The following is a 19,108-nucleotide window of genomic DNA, read 5'->3' as shown; positions in this document are numbered from 1 at the left end:
GACACTCGACGCGAGACGAGTCGATCCCATCGCTACGGCAACCGCGACTCTCGAGCGTTCGTTCTGCGTGACGTCGTTGTTAATCAAAGCCGACGAGCAATAAACGAGCACCGCCATTGCCCCGGCCGTTTAAACGCTGGTCGATGACTGTCCTCGGGATCGCCGATCGATACGACCTTTGGCCCCGCGACTGTTAAACGCGCATCACCACGCGAGACGATGGTTAACCGGTCGGTCGGGGCTTTCGTTCCCCGAGTTTATGCCACGCTGACGCGTAAACGCTCAATAATGCATAAGAAAAAGAGGGAGATTTATGTTGATCCGCGCGTCCGTACGCCAGATGAGATAATTGTTTGAGGTGGCCACGGTGAAAGGGAGCGACGTGGAATTGATATCGCGTTGTTGAGACTGCGTGTTGCCGATTTTTACTCGCGACGTGATTTATGGTTCTATGATTGTTACGCTTCGTTATTATGTAACCGATTATTACGTCGGCGTCGGGCAGTTTAGGATCCTGTTTACTAAACGGTTACAAACTGCCGCCTCGAGGGGCGATTCCCGTCCGATTTCGTAAATCAAAATCAAAATACTTTTTACTCCTCGTTACCCCAATTTGTCGTCTAGTAATCTCTATTTTCGAAAGAGAGTTATCTTTGAAAATGTTTGGAAATCGATACGGTCCTCCAGCTTCGACTGTGTATCCACACCACGAGCGCAAGAATTCCATCGAACCAGGGTGCTGATATGGAAAAACTGTATCTCCTGTTCGTATTCCGCTGAGCGTCCCTTCGACAAATAAATGTTATTCGATATTCCATCCGTGTGTGCCTGTTTCGCGGCCCCGCAGACAGATTTTCATTTACGGATTGCAGATCGTTGTGCGGGGGATTTAAAACCAACGTGATATCGCTGTATCAGCGTCGGGTTGAGGGGAGTGTGGGGAGGGGACCGCCCGGTTCGCGGTGTTCATTTCAATACGCCCCTAATTGAACGCTGTTCAATATTGACGAGTTAAACAATTGTCTTTGGAAAACTGAACCGTCCGCGTAACCGTTAATCATCCCCCTTCACGGGCCATCGTTGCACGCGATCCCATAATAATTCGCGTCGTATACACACGCCGAACGGAGAAAATTCCCGGCCTGTAAATTTGTCAGAGACGCGCTGATGCAAACGAAAAATATTAAATACTCGCCTGTCGTTTGCTACCGTTCGATCCGCGGGCAAACTGCCGCCGCGTGAATAACGCGAATAACGTTTTTGCATTTTGCGCGTTGCGTTTGGTCGCCGTTTATTGTCCGCATTTTTACTCGTTGTGACGTTGATGTAAAAGTTTCCCGTATTATTTTGCTCTTCGATCCGTCGATACATTTTTTTTTAACAAAATCAATTTAATATCCCGAAGCTCGTTCGCGACCAAGGACGAACGAACGGTGCTACGATTCAATCGTAACAAAATTCCTGGCGTCGGCGGGGGTAAAAAAGTAATCGATTTGGCGTGAAATGGCCACGTACTTATCCGTGTTGCCTTTTCGCGATCTTCTTATACCAAGAAGGTGCACTCGGTCACCCTTAACGCGTTCAAGGGTTAAGACCCAGCCGGTGGCCAGCTTTCGCACAGTCGTCCGTCTCGTTCGTGGCCGTGGCCGTGGCCGTCTCCTCCTCTTCCGTTTCCCTCTCGTTTTGCTCTCATCCTGTTCATCTTGTGCCGGCCAACAACCTGGCCTGACGGCTGCGCGTAAAATTGGCCGGAACGCATTTTTCCATTAGGCCGGTACCCGAGCCACGTTACAAATTATAGGTGTACTCTCGTTGGAGAGCCCGATGAAACCGGGGAACCGATACGCGCTTGGCGTTTTCCTCCCCCTGCGAGTCCAAAGACCCACCGAACGACGCTTCCGACGATCGTATTATTGCCGGACGGCGCGTTAACAACGGCTGGACGCCAGATTCCGCTCGGAATTAACGCTCGACCCGCCTGGCCTCCGACTCGACCGCGTCTCGGGACGGATGATTAATCGCGTCGATGAAAGTAGAACGAAACGTTGGACTTTTTCGCGAGACAGCGCGTTCGACCGCTCCACGGATAATGAATGGTTTCCAACGACGAGACAAGTCGAACGAGACGCGTACAGAGCACACCTGTACGCTGGGGACCCAAACTGTACACAAATTTAAATAATATTGCTCGATCCGATTTTCAATGAACCATTAAATATTCTTAAACTGAATCTCGAGCAAATAATGCAGTTATGACAGGGATTTAATCGTTCTTCTAATTGTAATTCAATGAAAACAAATGCATTCGACTGTTCCTAATTCAATAGAAGTGACAGCATTTGACGTTTAGCTGAGTTTTATTACGTTTCTCTCTGAAACTGTGTTTTTGCTTGTCCACAGGCATCTAAACGTTATTATTGGCGTATTTCTACGTACTTTTACCAAATAATGAATGCACCATTGCACATGCACGCCAATAATAGAAGACAAGTTGAACGGTAAGGACCAAAACTGTACACGAATTTAAATACTGTTGCCCGAACCGATTTTCAATAAACAATTAAATATTCTTAGACCGTATCGACGAATCACGAGGACATTTCAGCTCAACGGTCGAATATGGAGCAAACAGAATAAAACGTACTTTTGTTTCATCGAGTGGCATTAATAGCCCGAGCCTAATTATTCGGTGGATCATAAAACCGACCTTTACGATCCATCGACGCGTACCGCATCTCGCGTTGCGTGTCTCCGCACGAAACAGAAACGTAATTGAATCGGACGTCGTGCAATCAGTCAGAGACGCAATAAAATCACTTATCGTTAAAGCCGACGTAAATGTCGCTGTTAAATTACAATTTAATGCCGTTCGCGAGTCACGAGCTCCGGGGCCCCGTTGCCCGGCGACGGATCGACTCTCGCGGATTCCGCGGAAAACTGGCAAATGCGATTTTAATGTCGAGCGGCCCCGCGGTTTTCCACGGGCGTGTCTCTAACGAGTCGGCTTCGATCGCCCCGCGGCCACTTTTGCCATTTTGTAACGTTATATTCATCCGCGGCCCGACGATGTTCACCGCTATTCCTCTCCTCGTCTATTATAAATACGAGGTGACCCAGGCAGAATCGCGTACAAGCCGCGAAGGTCCACTTCGAAACGGAATTCTACGACTCCGTTTGCTTGGCCGTATGAAAGTGGCTCGGACCGACCAATCGGGATTTCAGCTCGTCCGAGTTGAAATGAAATATTTGTGAAAGCCGTCGGGAGGCGGGGGAGGGTGGGGGGGGAGGGGGGGGATCCGAAGTGCAATTATCCTCCACCGCCAATATTTACCAACGCGTTTATTAAGCTCTCTGACGTTTGAATTCGTAAACGCGATTGTTATTATCGGTGCCCCGCGTATCCTTTGCCGCGCCGTACGGTTCGTTCTCGTAGTTAACGTTCCGTTTCCTATTGTTTCCCGCAAACACGACGACATAGCTAACTCCGTCCTGTAATCGATGTTTCGATCATTTTTACGTCTATCTGCTAATGTTGCCTCAAAGACTCCCGTCGAAGAGGTATAGTTTAATTTATTAACCGTTCAACTTTTTACACCTTAATCGCTGTAGATGCCTCGAACGTTTCTTTTTCTAGAAACGAAGCAAATTACAGTGGCTTCGTTTCAAAAGGCGTACAACATTGCAGAAGCAATTCTATTTCTAATCTATCCTCGTCTGTCCGTTATTTTTCTCCGTACAAATCGTCGCACGGTACTCGCCAGCGAAGAAAAAATAATCAAGAACGATCGGGAACGGCCACTTTCACAAGAAACTAACTTGCTACGGACTCTTCCGATTTCGAGATTGCCCACTATTCAATCTTACGAGTAATTTTCAAGATGACTCGCGGCTTTCCCGGCTCGAAGGCAGTCGTAAATAAAAAATGCAGTAGAAGTATTATTATTCCAAATAACTAAATCTTCTTTGCTATACGGAATTATAATTAAGAGATTCGTTAAAAATGACATTCCTCCGCCCCTTAGCCATTCCTGAACACCATAAACGAAGAACGACGTCCTAAGTTCGATGAAACCGTAACAGCATATTTCTTTTACGATTAATAAACCATCTAAACGCAATTTTACGCGCGACTTAAAAACGTGGCTCGCGTTAATGACACTGGAATGAAAATATGAGTTCGCGGGGGGTCTGAAAGCGAGAGCCAAGGCGTGTACCTAGTGGCACTGATTTAAGGGGAGAGTCCACGCATTAAAACTGTAACGATCCCGGCGGATTTTAAGCGAACGAAACGCGACGCTAGGGTGATCGTTAGGGTGGTGTCTCGGTCGCGTTAACGACGAAAATCTTTCCATCCCCTTTTTTGCTTCGACGCCGGCCAACCGGCTCCTTTTCCGATGGAACTTCTTACGGGCAACGCGCCCTATCCCCGACTAAAAGGATTCGACAATAAACAACGGTGAGTCTCGAAATTAGGCGCGCTCGGTTACACCCCCCTCGCCTTTCCTTCATCCCCCGTCTAGGACGATGCATTAACGATGTCGCGAAAGTTTGGAACAACAGAGAGAGGGTCCACCACCTTTTACGAACTGTCTTTTAATTTTCATGGCGCCTGGGTGTATTGAATTCCACTATAAATCTGTGGTTACTAAATGAGATTACCAAATTGAAAACGCTGATCGACGCGAGCATTGTTATTTGGTCTGCAACCTAATTCGATCTGTCTTCTTTAGTACACGAAACAATAATCAAGAATGCGTTCTAAATTTAATCAGATCTCGAAACTCAAAGTTACTCACATATGTATAGTTCGGGAATGCAAATGCTTGGTCAAACAATACATTCGTTTATATTTCTTTTATGACAATGCTCGACCATATGTTACGAAAACAGCTATCCCTTATCCTCTTCACTAAATGTATTCTTTCAAAATGGCCTCGATTAGTTTGCGTAACCACAAAAGAAGCGTGTCGACGTTTACGTAAAATAAGAGCTCAAAAGTTAAAGAGCAGTCGTTTCGTTTGCAACAATTTCTCATTTTTAAAATCGAACGCGGAAGGGTCGATTTCGTTGGGAATAATCGCGGTCGCGTAAAACGGGCCCAGTCTACCGTTCAACCGTGACCAGGTCGTTGTTGTTGCAGAGAACGGAGAGGAGTGCCGCGGTCCAGGAACAGAACGTAGCGTCCGTGAACGCGCAAGAAGCGCGCCTCACCGCGGGTAAGTGTATCTAATTACCCTTGCCGTTTACGTCAACGATTTCCAGTGATTTACGGCGAAATTGTACCGACGACCTTCGGTCCAGCGGGTCTACGGTTCCGGGAGGGCTGGCGGTGAGAGGGGAAGAGGAACGAATCAGCTAAGCGGTCCGTGGCTAAAAAACGCTAAAGGATTCGGTCATTTATCACGGCGCTGCTGCCCCCGGGGCACCACGGGAACGAAAAGGGGAGGAATATAATCCGCTGGACAGACTAATCGCGGACTAACTATCCACATATTATCTACAATAATTCCATGCTGCCGTGACGAGACGGGGTCCTAGCTTTCCGAACACCGTCGCGTATCGACACGAAACTCGTTCTTTTTCTCTTTGATCGACAGTCTTTTTTCAAATTTATTTATTTCAAATTGCATCGGCTTGCAGCAACGCAAATTGAAAGACAGAATTTTTAGAAGAATTTATTACACTGTATGGAAGCTCACCTTCTTCATAGGACGTTAACTTATTCCGTTAATTAACAACAGTTTTGTTGCTCTACCGTTTGCTATCAAGGAATACGAGTTGTAATCGAGGTTCGTTAAAACGACGGACTTACAAGTGTCCAGCGGTAATACAGAGTAAGCTCCCCAGTTATTAATTTAATCTCTAGTGGTGCAGTCGCTTTTAAATTTCATAATATGGGTTTTTAAATAAAAAACGTTAAACCGGGGAACGTCGGTTCCTTTATCTCATTAATGGGACACTTGTTAATATGGAAATTGATCTTTGCATTTTTGCGACTTACCCGGGGAATATTGTAAATTCAGATTTATTGCTGCGGAATTTGAAACCGGTTTTAGTTTACCATTTTTTATCCGACCCAGACCCCCGTATAATTTGTTAGAGATTGTTTGGAGTGTTTTCTGAGCGAGTGACAAGTTTTTTCCAGCCACGAAAGAAACTGGATTTTTCACAGACTCGGTAATAGCATTAATTGTTAATGGGAGAAGCGTAACGCCGAGGACACATTTTTGCCCCGCAAAAAAAGCAGTCTTACCTATGGTTGCTCTAAGATTAATAACAGAGTAACTTGGTAATTTATTCTTGGATGCCTTAGACCACCCTGCTGTGATCTTCTCAAAAAACAAGTGGTAGTAATTAGTTAAAAAAGTAATGCATAATCTCTTGCGGTAGGTAGGGCAATAATAACAGAGTGAAACATTTACTCTTCGACGTTTCGACTACGTAACTTAATTTTCTCGTAATTGGCTGGACATCGATTCACTTTTTCATAAATTATAATTTCTATAACTGAAATCTAGCAATGTTACAATTGCCAACGAGGTCGTTTGCCCGATTCAAAAATAAAGCCGACATTCGCCGCCTAAATAAAATATAGAACGATCGCGCGAACTGGGCCAGCGCAACAAAACGGGAGATATTGTTACTTCGGTTTTTGTTTAGTTTTTCCTTTTAATAAAGAAACCCCCGAATATTCCGCCTATCAATTCAGTCTGGGATCAATTTACAGAGCGCACGTTACGGTTTCGATCAGCGAAACTCCGTTCCCCGACTCCCGTCGGGTTATTTTTGCAGGCTGCGGTCCGCGTTACCTGCCCGCGCAAATATACAACCCGGTCCGTTGCAATTTTGAAGCCTGTCGCGCGTAAATAAAGCCAACTCGACCGTGGAAATTAATTAGCGTACCAAGGGTTAAGGCTTACGGAGAATTCCCCGTCGCCGTTTAATTGACAAATTTCATTAGTCGTAAGTTGGGACCCGAATAATTGACGACAGTTTATCGACCACGAATGCGATCGTTTCGTTATCGACCAACACATTTTTAAAACGACGGACGACAATCGAGCGACATATGGACGATCGTTGCAGATCTACGCGTTAGGGTACACATTGTAACGCCTTAAAATTACAGTGTTGCCGAACTCCATCCATCACAATCGGGCCCATGGGACCCACGGTCGCTGGAGCACCGCCCCAACGTTTAAGTCGTTAGCAATTTCCTGCACGGTACTATTTTCGGGCCCAAATTCCATATGGTCCGATAATACCCGATAATACGGCCACGATGGAGATCGGAGAAAGGATGTTCGTCTTGTCCCTAAGATCGGATTATCCGTTGCAACCCTCTCCTTTGTAGAAATTTCGCGTATCGATTCGCTGTTTCGCTCCGATTGGGGACGCGCCGTGCAGCTTCGATCACTGTAATTTCGATGGAATCCCCTTTGTTTAAGTAAATGCTTCTCTAGAAATTGTATAGAAGCTGCCCTCCGCGGACGCGTATCGGTTCTAATTTTCAATTACTCGCGACCAGTTCTCGGTAAACGCGATCGGAATTAAAATAGGGCCTAGCGAGACATCGAACAGAAATCCGATTGTTTATCGATGCGAGGCTTGCATCGAAGCAGAGGGATATCGTTTTAACACTATTCCTACTGACACTTCGCGTATACCTATTCCTACCGCGAGCGGTCAAATGACCGGTTTTCAGCACAACTTATATTTTTTAATATAGAATGAAGATAATAGCCAATTTTACAGTATAAAAATATTGTTTCTTTTATTCAGATAAAATAAGAGTAGAATAATGATAGAATAAAAATATAAAATAATAAACAACTTTCACGTTTTGATGCTCTCTGTTCGAATCACAAGATTTTACTGATTTGAACTCGTCTAGGCATCCCCTTCGGTTATGATTTTATTTATTTTACAGTTATAATAGATAAGATGGTGTAAGAAAATCCCAGGTTTTGGACCACTTTAGATAACAGTCTGGCAAATAAACACCGTAAGGCCGATAGGCGAGTGAGGGTTATAAACACTTGGAAGTGTCTAAAGCAGTCTCTGGAAGGCATTTTTCAGCTAAAATCATGCCACAATTGCATTATCTTTCGTTTGTAACGACTTTATAGTTTCAGAATTGAGTCTTCGAGATAATACCGTTACAAAAAGATATAAATCGTTCAACCAATAAAATGACCGGTCGTAGTAGGTAAGACAGACTACAAATTTTTCTCAAAAAATAAACAATAAAAAAAGAAGTGAATATTGGAAAAAGTATTATAGGTATATTTTAGGAAAAGTCGTGAAGTTTAAAGGTGATGCAATTACGTTGTATAATAGGAAATTTTAAACGAAATTTTAAAAACGGTCATTTGACCGGTCGTGGTAGGAATAGTGTTAAAATGGGATTTTAAAAATAGTACATTGAACGTAGGATCTATTTTTAATAAGCTATCAAACGTAATAGCTTTCTTTTTAAACGTTCAAACGATTTAATTTGATATCAACATACCGATACGTCGAATAAAACGGTCGAAAAGAATGGAAATAACTGCACCAGGTGGCAGTAGCACTCGGATCACCTGTGGACAACAAACTCCTATGATAACGCTTCTGAAACGATATTGAACACGTTGGAATATTAAATGAAAATCAAATTATTAGAAATAGAAAATAATTTTCGAGAACTTTTCTACTGCGTGAATTTCGGTATCCCTTGAATTTCTAAGGAAAGTTAAATAAGCAACATAAATAGAAAACGAAATCATTATAAGCGTTGCGATGGTAAATGTTACATTTTTTCAGTTAGAAAAATTGAGCCCGAAACGAAGGCTACCTTTACGCAAACGTCCGCTACCGACCCCCAGCCGAACGAGAAAATTTTGCGAATTAACGAGGAACCAGCCAGCGTGAACGTTTATTTAGGGCAAACGAAATCGTCGACATTTTGGAACATCGAAGAGGATCCTGCGCCTCAATGGCTGATCGAAGAAGCTCTTAATAGAGATATTGAGGTACGAGGATTTCCACCCAAAGGAAAAGTAATTTTGTATGTGAAACAAAACAGAAAAAGAAAATATTACGTTACATTGCCTGCGTATTATGGTTAACGTTTATTTTCCATTTTTCCTCTCCCACGTAACATCCACGTCGAATCGAATCGAATCAGCACAACGAGCGATGGACAAAGGGAGAACCATCGCCGAACAAGGAAACCGAGTGAGTTCGCAGGGAATAAAAGCTACGGTCGTGCGTTTTTAATAATTAAAAAAAGTCTGGTAATATTTTTATCCGTGGGAAATTCCCGAAAAAAATGCCGATACGATTGTTGCTGGATTAATGAAATTTCAACAGAGAACTGTGTACACTGTACGGCGAAGAGTATGTCCAATGATAAAATGGAATTTACAAAAATATCCGATAAAATTCCGGCACGTAATCGCATCATACTGCCCGGGGGAGAGTCTGGCATTTTTTATTTTTCGTTTCCGTGAATTTTCAAAATAATAACGACAGCTCACGCATCAATCGTAACAGAATATCGTTTAATAATAACGACAAATAATATTCCCATGTTTGGTACATCGGTCGAACACTGGTCGAGGAAGTCGTTTTATTTTAAACAAAATTCTCCGGCTGATCCGGCTGGTCATTCCAACTAAATCGATCTTGTAGATTATTTAGCATTTTATTTAAATAAAAATAGTCCTGCTTCCGAACTCAAAAATTCGATTGAAATAATGAAAAATGAGTATTGAAACAGTCGGTACAGTAAGTGAACGTTGAGGCCCCCTATACTACAACCGGGTGACTAAAAAGATCTCCAGCGACACACAGGATAAAACATAACTTCCATGGGGCATGTTGCCGATCATGTGTTGCGCGAACTACAGTACCGACTACTGACAAAATTACATAATAGAATTTAATCACAGACGAGGCATACGAGCACAGACGAGGTATATGAATAGACCTTTCACCTAATGTAATTTTTCGGCCGGAGTTTCTGGGGTCCCGGGACCCCATTACCATTTTCGTGTCACTCGCAACGTTATCAACAGATTCAGAAATTAACACAAGAGGAAGTGAGACAGAAAATAAAATTACATAAATTTTATTATTTTTGAACGGAATTAAAGCTGTAGGGTCCATCATTGAACATTAATCGATTAATTTCATTGGAATAACCAATCGATTGAGATTATTTAAAGATTTCAAAATTATTAAAATACGTAAGGATCTCATTGATAAATACACCGCAAATCCTCTATTTTTTATTTTCAATTCTAATATATTATTTATTTAAAAACTAACTCGGCAAACACGTATTTGCGACTCGAAATCAGTGTTATTAGACCGCACAGCAGGACGAACAAGGTATGTGGAACTATAAGAAGAACGCAGCCATTAGCTCATATTATTTGCTATGTAATTAATATAATTATTAATTACATAGTAAATAATATGACCCGGGTCTCACCACGTGGAGGTTGCTGCGACTGGAGACCCACCCTAGCCTCGCCCCAACCACCCTTCCTTTGGCAAGAAATTCGAATACCTATCTAAGGGAGAAGCTATCGAAAAGTTAGAAACGAGCTAGAGAAGGAGCGTTCTTAAAAGAACTGCCCAATCAATAGATGAAGAACCTAACAAAATGTCAATACATGTGAGATGATACACATGTTTTCTAAAAACGAAATTGAAATGTGTAACTGCACGCACGAACTCTGACCGATGAAGAGATGAAAAACCTAACAAAATGTTGATACATGTGAAATAATCCATCACATGTTTTCTAGAAACGAAATTGGAATGTGCAACTGCACGTATGAATCCTGATTACTAAATTATCAATATGTACTTTATTATTAATTGTTCCTTCTTAAATAAATACTTGCATTATAACAGTGCCTAACAAGACACTCGTTTAAAACGAAGAAAGGATCCTAAAGATCCAACCAGAAATGTGCAACTGCACGTATGGGCCTTGCATATTAGAATACTAATATGTATCTTAATATTAATCATTCCCACTTAAATTTACGCACACGTTTCGGTAATATTTAATAAACGGCAGGAGAACGCTTTTTTATCTTATAATCTATATACATTTGTACTTATATTCTAACGCAATCTGTAGAAACATGAAGAAATATGAGGAAATATTTTCGTCTTGGTGTCTTTGTCAATCACACGATGTTTTTCTAAAACATACACTCATATACAATAAATATAACCGACAGGAAACAAAGAAATATAACAAGATATTTTCTTGGTGTCTTCGTCACTCCCACGATGTTTTCCTGAAACAAAAACTCATATCCAATAAAATATATAACTCATATAAAACAAATAAATATGAAAAAATATTTCTTCTTGGTGTCTTGATTAATCCCACGATGTTTCCCTGAAACATAAATCAGACGATAAATAAAATTGTATGAAATATTTCTCTAAGAGCGATCAAGATGGAATCCGTGTACCATTTCCAATTCCATTCTTCGATGATTATATATTCTGTAACAAGAACTTGTTCAAAGGATTAAAAGCTGAAACGAAAGTGTATTAATGAACACAGAAAAAAATAATTATATACCGTCAAGATAGACTAATGGTAATCGATCATAGAAAAAGTGATATTATGAAATTAATATTTGAGCTTCCACGAGTAAAAATCGATATTAAAAAGTTTAAAAACATAAATATTACGTGAAATTGAATGAAAATTCGCCTCGGTGTTAAGATAAATACGAAATAGATTGAAAATTTTATTCATTCGTTACCCGTAGATTTTATTTTTCGTTTCCTTTATGAAATAAACAATTTTTCAAAACGTATACATTGCAATAATTATATTTTACTGTATTCAAAACTATATTAGGTTCATACAGAAAAAGCAATAGCTAACGAAAATGTCGATTCTACGCGGCAATTAACTCTCAATATGAAATATCGAATTGCAATTTGCATACCCTTTTGATGCAAGCATTCTATTTTCCATCGATTAAAACAATGATCGCGAACAAACTTTGATTTATGCAAAGAATACAGAATATTTATGAAAAATTCGCTATTTATAAATAACAATTGGATTGCAAACGTTATTATATCCCGTAAAAATGACCAACTCTAAGAATGAATAATTAGTGATATAGATATCTATATAGCAATCATAAATTTAATCTACAATAAAATTAATCATAATATAGAATTTTTAAATGCATCACAAATCTGTGATTAAAATACATTCCCATATATTACAGATTTTAACACGTTATGAAGAATAAAACAATTGGTCTATTCACAACAGTACTTTCAAGCAGTATTTCTTTTGAGAATAAACTCATAATTGGAATAAACGTCCACTCGTCTTAAATTCAAACAACCCGTGTGTGGATTCTTTCTTTCGCAACGCTAATTTATAAAATAAAAAACTATACGCGAATGGTGCTTGTTATTCGTAAAATGAACCACACAGGGTTCCTTTATTAATTAAATCGCGTGCACCCATATTCAATTATGCGCAACACTAATTTTAATAATGACGTTGAGCCATTCGAGGCTTTGCAGAATCCCAGCTTGCTTCTCGATGATCCTGGTGCAGTGGGCAGCGTTTTGGCCAGCTTTTTGGTCAGCTTTTGGGCATTGAATCGCAACTCTAATTAATAAAAAACGCGACAAGTCAAGATCGCAACGCTAATTTATAATATAAAAATTCCAAACGCGATTTATAACAATAAAAGCAACCGCGAATTATGATTATTCGCAACGCTACCCTGAAAAATAAACGCGAAAAATAGTAATTCGCAACGCTAAGAACAAACCGATCAGTACGTTCGCAACGCTATTCTTAAATAACGATAAAAGCAATCGCGTATGGAATTCGCCACGCTACCCTGAAAAGGAAACGCGAAAAATAGGAATTCGCAACTCTACAAGTAAAACGCGATTATTGTATATTCGCGACTCTATCTTTAATGGAAATACATTTATGTTTCGCAACGCTAATGCAAATCGCGTTGCCCAAAAACGCTGGATCAGGTGCTGGCGTCTTCGGTTGTAGCTAGAAACATACATGCACAAAATAATCTAACTACATCAAGCTACTTCAAACTACAATAGAGTGGCACATATGGGGATGAAGTTAGACGTTTTAAATATCGCAACACTACGGGGCAACAACGCGATAAATCAACAATCGCAACGCTAATTTATAATAGAAAAATTACAAACGCGATTTATAAGAATAAAAGCAACCGCGAATGGTAATTATTCGCAACACTACCCTGAAAAGCAAACGCGAAAAATAATAATTCGCAACTCTAATTCGCAATCGCGTTTACTGAAAATTCGCAACGCTATTTTTAAAGCAAACGCCCGGTTCCTAGGTTTGCGTAAAGACAATCGCGAATCGTATTTATTCGCAATACTGATATATCAACGCGATAAATATTTGTTCGCAACTCTACGAGCAAACGCGAACATTTTATATTATTCGCAACTCTAACTTTAATCAGGGGCTATTGGTACATGTACATAGACATGTACTGGCCACAAAATAAACTAACTACTACTAGTACTACAATCGGGGTAGAATTTGGGCATTGAAAATATCGCAACGCTAAATAAAAAATCGCACGATTAACCAAGATCGCAACGCTAATTTATAACATGAAAATTAGAAACGCGGTTGACATCCATTATAATATATGTATAAAAGAGTAAAAAAGCAACGCGAATCGTGATTGTTCGCAACACTACCCTGAAAAGTAAACGCGAAAAATAGTATTTCGCAACTCTACGAGCAATCACGTTTATCAATAATTCGCAACGCTATTTTTAAGCAAACATTCGGTACCTAAGTTTGCAAAAAACCAATCGCGTATCGTGTCAAGGCGCAACACTACCCAGAAAAGGAAACGCGAAAAACAGTGATTCGCAACTCTACAAGCAAACGCGATTATTGGATATTCGCAACTCTATGTATATCATAACCGCGAGTTATGGGGAGGGATGGCTGGCATGTATGGTGCAATCATGTACCTGATGGTACATGCATACGTGAGCCAGCCAGAAAAATAAACTAACTACAACTACAGACGAGTTAAGTGACAAAGTAGTAACAGGAATGACTTTCCATTCTCATCCGAGGATGAAGATGAAAAGCCATTTGTTGCAGCCCACTCTTGAGACAGTTTGTCAGGGCCTCTTCGGCTCATTGAGAGCCTTTTCTTTCTTCGGCGGTCCTGCCGATGCCTAAAACTTACGAAAGACCGGGCTCGAGATTTTGTGCAATACGTAGTCTTCCAACAATATACGAATTGTTGAAAGAGCAACGTGGTCATCTCGAGGGGGACGAGCGTTTCGAAAGGGACCTGATCACGACCGCGAGCGCGAGAGAGCGACTTTAAGTGTCGCGCGATTCGAGGAGTCGAAAATAAAGCCGAAACAAACAGCACAAGTGCACCGTTTGAATCAGCAAGATTTCTACTCTCGAAATCGTAACTACAGGAACAGAACTGCCACGCGAAAACGCGCCTACCCGAATTACTAATGTGGACAGTCCTGCCCTGACCCTACCTACTTAGGTTTAAACACACACACCAGAGAATAAGTTACCTACCTACCTAACCCTATATTTAAAAAATTGCAAAACTCAGTCTCTCAAACAAACACTCCACGGTTCTCATTCTCAATATCCGGGCGCGACCTAAACTAGAGAGGACTCCCCGGGGTTCCTCCGACACCCGGACACAACCTCATTCATACTCTAATTGTGTACGTACCAGTTTTTGCAGTGGACTGACAAAGCTAGTGCCCATTGCGTACTTTTATTATTTATGTAAAACATTTTAATATATCTGATATAGTCTTTATTAAAATATACTCTATACATATATGATTATATAAGATTGAAAAGAAAATTCATTATGCATTTAACAATATCATTGACGTGTATGCAATACGAACAATTGCCAAGTAAATAATAACTATAAGTTTAATATTATTATTACGATTGTTATAAATGTAATGGTAAAAAATTCTGTATCTGAATTGTAATGAACTTTTGATACGATGCACTTCCACAACCTAACCACAAACACACATATGTGGACAGTACATCGTGCACGATACACTAGCATTGTCAGTCGCACAGATAAATTATTATTGTAAATGTTACAAACTAAGTCATCGTGCCCCGTTGCCTTCGCTCGTGCAAATAACACTTGGGCATGTGCATGAACTTAGGCAACGAACACGGAAAAGTATCCTGAAAATCCTGACTAGAACAACTGGTTATTAATAATTAACTAAACGGTATCTATTCTCAATTAAAATGACTCGACTTGTTATATGTAATATATCAACAACAGAGTACGTTAATATTGAAAAATATTATTATTCAAGGCAAATTTGTAACTGAAATTTAGTTGTTCAAAATGGAAGACTTTAATAAAGATATCATAATAAAATAATATACTTTGCAAATTGAAATAAGTTTGTTAAATTATTATTAAAAATATTCAATTATCCCTGGTCGATTCTGTCGTCAAAGTAAATTTTTTAAAAGATGAAACTAACATGCATGTTCCTTTGAGTTGAGAAACGACCAGTCGCGAAACGCCTTCTTGCACGTGAAATACATCATATGATGTATTAATTGATAAAACGAATATTTAATAATTATGTTAATGTTGTAAGATATTCTACTGGATCATATGATTGATATAATGCTTTCGCATTATATTAATTCGTATTCTACTCAATTATATAATTCATATGAAGTTGTGTAACATTTATTGGTAACATTAAAAAACGCGAGTGCAAGAAGACCCTAGCCTGCACTAAAAAAATATAACTCATGGGTATTTTTCATACCCGCGGTCACTTAACTCGTCAAAAATACCAAGTATACAACTGGTCACCCGTGTTGATTCGGATCTTTCATCCTACAACATGGTTGGGGACCAGAGGAACACAAATAGCATGCGACTCACGAGTGATGAACTTGTGCCTTTGGGATGACTGCATAATGATGCTGCTGCTGCCCGGTGGAAGTCATCAAAGCCCCCTGCATGCTCCTGCTATAAAGAATAAGAAAGCAATTATAATCTATTGTTAAAATTATAGAGATATTTAATTAACAAATTTCAAAGTATAAATTTATACTTACGTTATTCGCTCGTGGTCCACCGCCCGATACCTCCCCGGGTGCTGCTGCTGGTTCCCAGGATCATGTTCAGAAACTGTAAGAAAACTGTAAGAAAACAATTAGAATCTATTGTCAAAACTGTAAAAATTTTTAATTAAAAATTTCAAAGTATAAATTTATACTTACATTGTTTGCTCGTGGAGCATCGCCAAATAATCCTCTTCCGTGATGCACTGACTCTAATTCCGGTAACGAGGAGTTTAAATGTCAAATTGAAAAATAATTAATTTGATTGGAAAGTATTAAATTAGATTACCGCGACCGAAGATTGAAATCGGCGAACAAATGACTCTATTATCGCGATTCAGAAAACACGGAGAGCCACGATGCTCTGGAAATAATTTAATACTGCGTAAGAAACACTGCTTCTATTCTCGCGTTTGCCTAACACCGTGAACGATAACGTACTCGGGGTCACTTTGCCCCGAGAAACAAACTTGTTATTACGCACAATCACTGAATCTACCGGCCGCATTGCGCGCGGCCAACAAATTTCCTGAAAAGAAAACAACTGAAAAGAAAGGGACAGGAGACAAGAAACACAACAAGCACACCTGTGCTTAGCCTACTAGTTTTCTTTTTTCATCTTCTTATAAGAGTTCGTCAACAGAAATACTGCTTTACTTAATACTACTGCATAATACATAATTTGCCACGTAAAAGTTCAATGCCACGAAGGCGAAATATTCTCGATCAATGAGAATTTCAACGATAAAATATTATCTACGAAAATAATTACGTACAAGTAATTATTCAATTTATAAATATTATATCACTAAATTTCATAGTTAGAGTTGTAAGCATGATTATGTTTACTTCATCGAATGTGAGAATATCCGATAATTTTTATAAATATTCCGAAATTTGCAAAAATTAAAGTTCGTTAATTATTTATGCTTTAATAGCATATTCCAACTACGTGGTTTCTACGTTTTCTTAAACTTGCATCGAAATATATATGCAAATTGCAATTACAACAATTCATAAAGAAATATAAACGATCAATTAAATAAATAACACTCGGAAATATTCAATCGCGATCAGAATACAGTTAAATATAAACTATTCCAATTTATCGTCGATATCTACCGACGCCATTTCCGTATACTTCGATATATGTATATCGAAGTGGATAAAAAGTTTGTCAAAGATTTTCATAATTTATCTTAACAATGGCCGATTATAAAATTATGATCATGCTTGCATCGAATAACGTAATAATCAGATAAAAATATATAAATATTAATATGGATATTAATTTTTGTTATAATTGTTTACAAGTTACCAATATTCCCTCCAAAATTTGTCGACTCGTCTGCCATCTGTTATGGTGTCGTTTACGCGCCAATGAAACTTTCCATGGCGTCGAATTTCAATCCGAGACTGCAACAGAAATGAAATACAAATTAAATCATAATTAAACAATAATTGATAATAATGAAGAAATATTAAAAGGTTAGAAACACGTATGTACCTCGTTGGTCGCGAAACGCTGACACGTCTTGGCAGGTTCCAACAAGTCTTATTATTTCTTAATTTCGAGTTCCAATAAGAGACTGTAACAGAAACGAAATAACGATGCATTAAAGTACGCAAACGATTATTACAATTAAGTAATGATTAAATCGAAACCGTATTGCAAGAGATCGAAAGTAGTAATACGCGAGTAGTAATAGTGGAAGGATAAACAGGTTAGAAATACGCACCTCGGTCGCGAAACGCCGATACGTCTCGACACGTCTTGCTATGTTTATTTTCAAAGTATGAATGATGGCCGTCCTCTGTGCTCGGCAACGCTCGCGAATTAGGCGGCGGGGCGGGGGAAGCTCCGATGTCTCGCGAAGCTTGTATTACGAACCCGAGGGATGCCTCAAATAGAAACCGCGGATAGACTGATTTTAGCAAATTATTTACAACTTTAACTAGTCAAGGAAACGCGAATAATTCGTACTTTTCAACTCGTATGCATTTACCACAGACGAGGTATGGTCACAGACGAGAATTTGCGGTGTACGTATCAATGAAATACATCCTTAGGAATTTTAATAATCTTGAAATTTTTAAATACTCTTAATCGATTGATTTCTCCAATGAAATTAATCGATTAATGTCCAATGATAGACCCTACAGCTTTAATTCCGTTAAAAAATAATAAAATTTATGTAATTTTATTTTCTGTTTCACTTCCTCTTGTGTTAATTTCTGAATCTGTTGATAACGTTGCGAGTGACACGAAAATGGTAATGGGGTCCCGGGACCCCAGAAACTCCGGCCGAAAAATTACATTAAGTGAAAGGTCTATTCATATATCTCGTCTGTGGTTGCGTAAATACATGTGAGGTGACTATGGAAGAGATTAAAATTCATTTCTGAATCTGTTGGTAACGTTGCAAAAGACACGAAAATGGTAATGTGGTTTCGAGACCCCACAAAAATAGGCCGCAAAAATAAATTGGATGAAGGATCTACTTCTATACCACATCTGTGACAACACTCTAGAATCTTTGATGAATCAATGAGAATCAAAACTAGCCTAGCGAAGAAGCTCTATATTTATGATGACCTATGCAAAGCGGATCGCAGCCAATTTGCTAATAATATTTAGTTTTTAATTAATAATTGAATTACCCAGCTAAGAGTGATACGATTATTAATTAAACGCTAAATAATATTACCCAGGTCTCACCACGAGGAGGTTGCTGCGAATGGAGACCCGCCCTAACCGATTCCCAACCACCCTCCATTAATAAAAATCTGTGACCAACAATCGTTGGTCGAAGAAGAAACAAACGAAAGTGCAATCAACGATGGAAACAATCAACGAAAGAATTTTTGAGAAAGAATTTGTTTCTAAATTCTCATCAACAAAACAGAGAAATAGACCAAAATATTGCC

The 19,108-nt window shown here is 39.5% G+C and overlaps 1 protein-coding gene across 1 annotated transcript in view; it reads left to right on the top strand.

Annotated features, from left to right (window-relative positions):
- The window catches only part of LOC122401544 (protein MLP1-like), a 103,683-nt gene that overhangs the window by 79,323 nt on the left and 5,252 nt on the right, over positions 1 to 19,108 (top strand). The window contains 2 exon segments of the mRNA XM_043403746.1: positions 8,806 to 9,014; positions 9,179 to 9,219. Of these exon segments, the coding sequence (XP_043259681.1) occupies positions 8,806 to 9,014; positions 9,179 to 9,219 (250 nt within the window).

The sequence above is a fragment of the Colletes gigas genome, unplaced genomic scaffold (assembly GCF_013123115.1).
Source record: "Colletes gigas isolate AHSC1104 unplaced genomic scaffold, ASM1312311v1 Colletes_gigas_Sc00025, whole genome shotgun sequence".
Taxonomy (NCBI): Eukaryota; Metazoa; Arthropoda; class Insecta; order Hymenoptera; family Colletidae; genus Colletes; species Colletes gigas.
The sequence above is the reverse complement of the archived record's forward strand: the minus strand, read 5'-3'. Positions and strand labels throughout refer to the sequence as shown.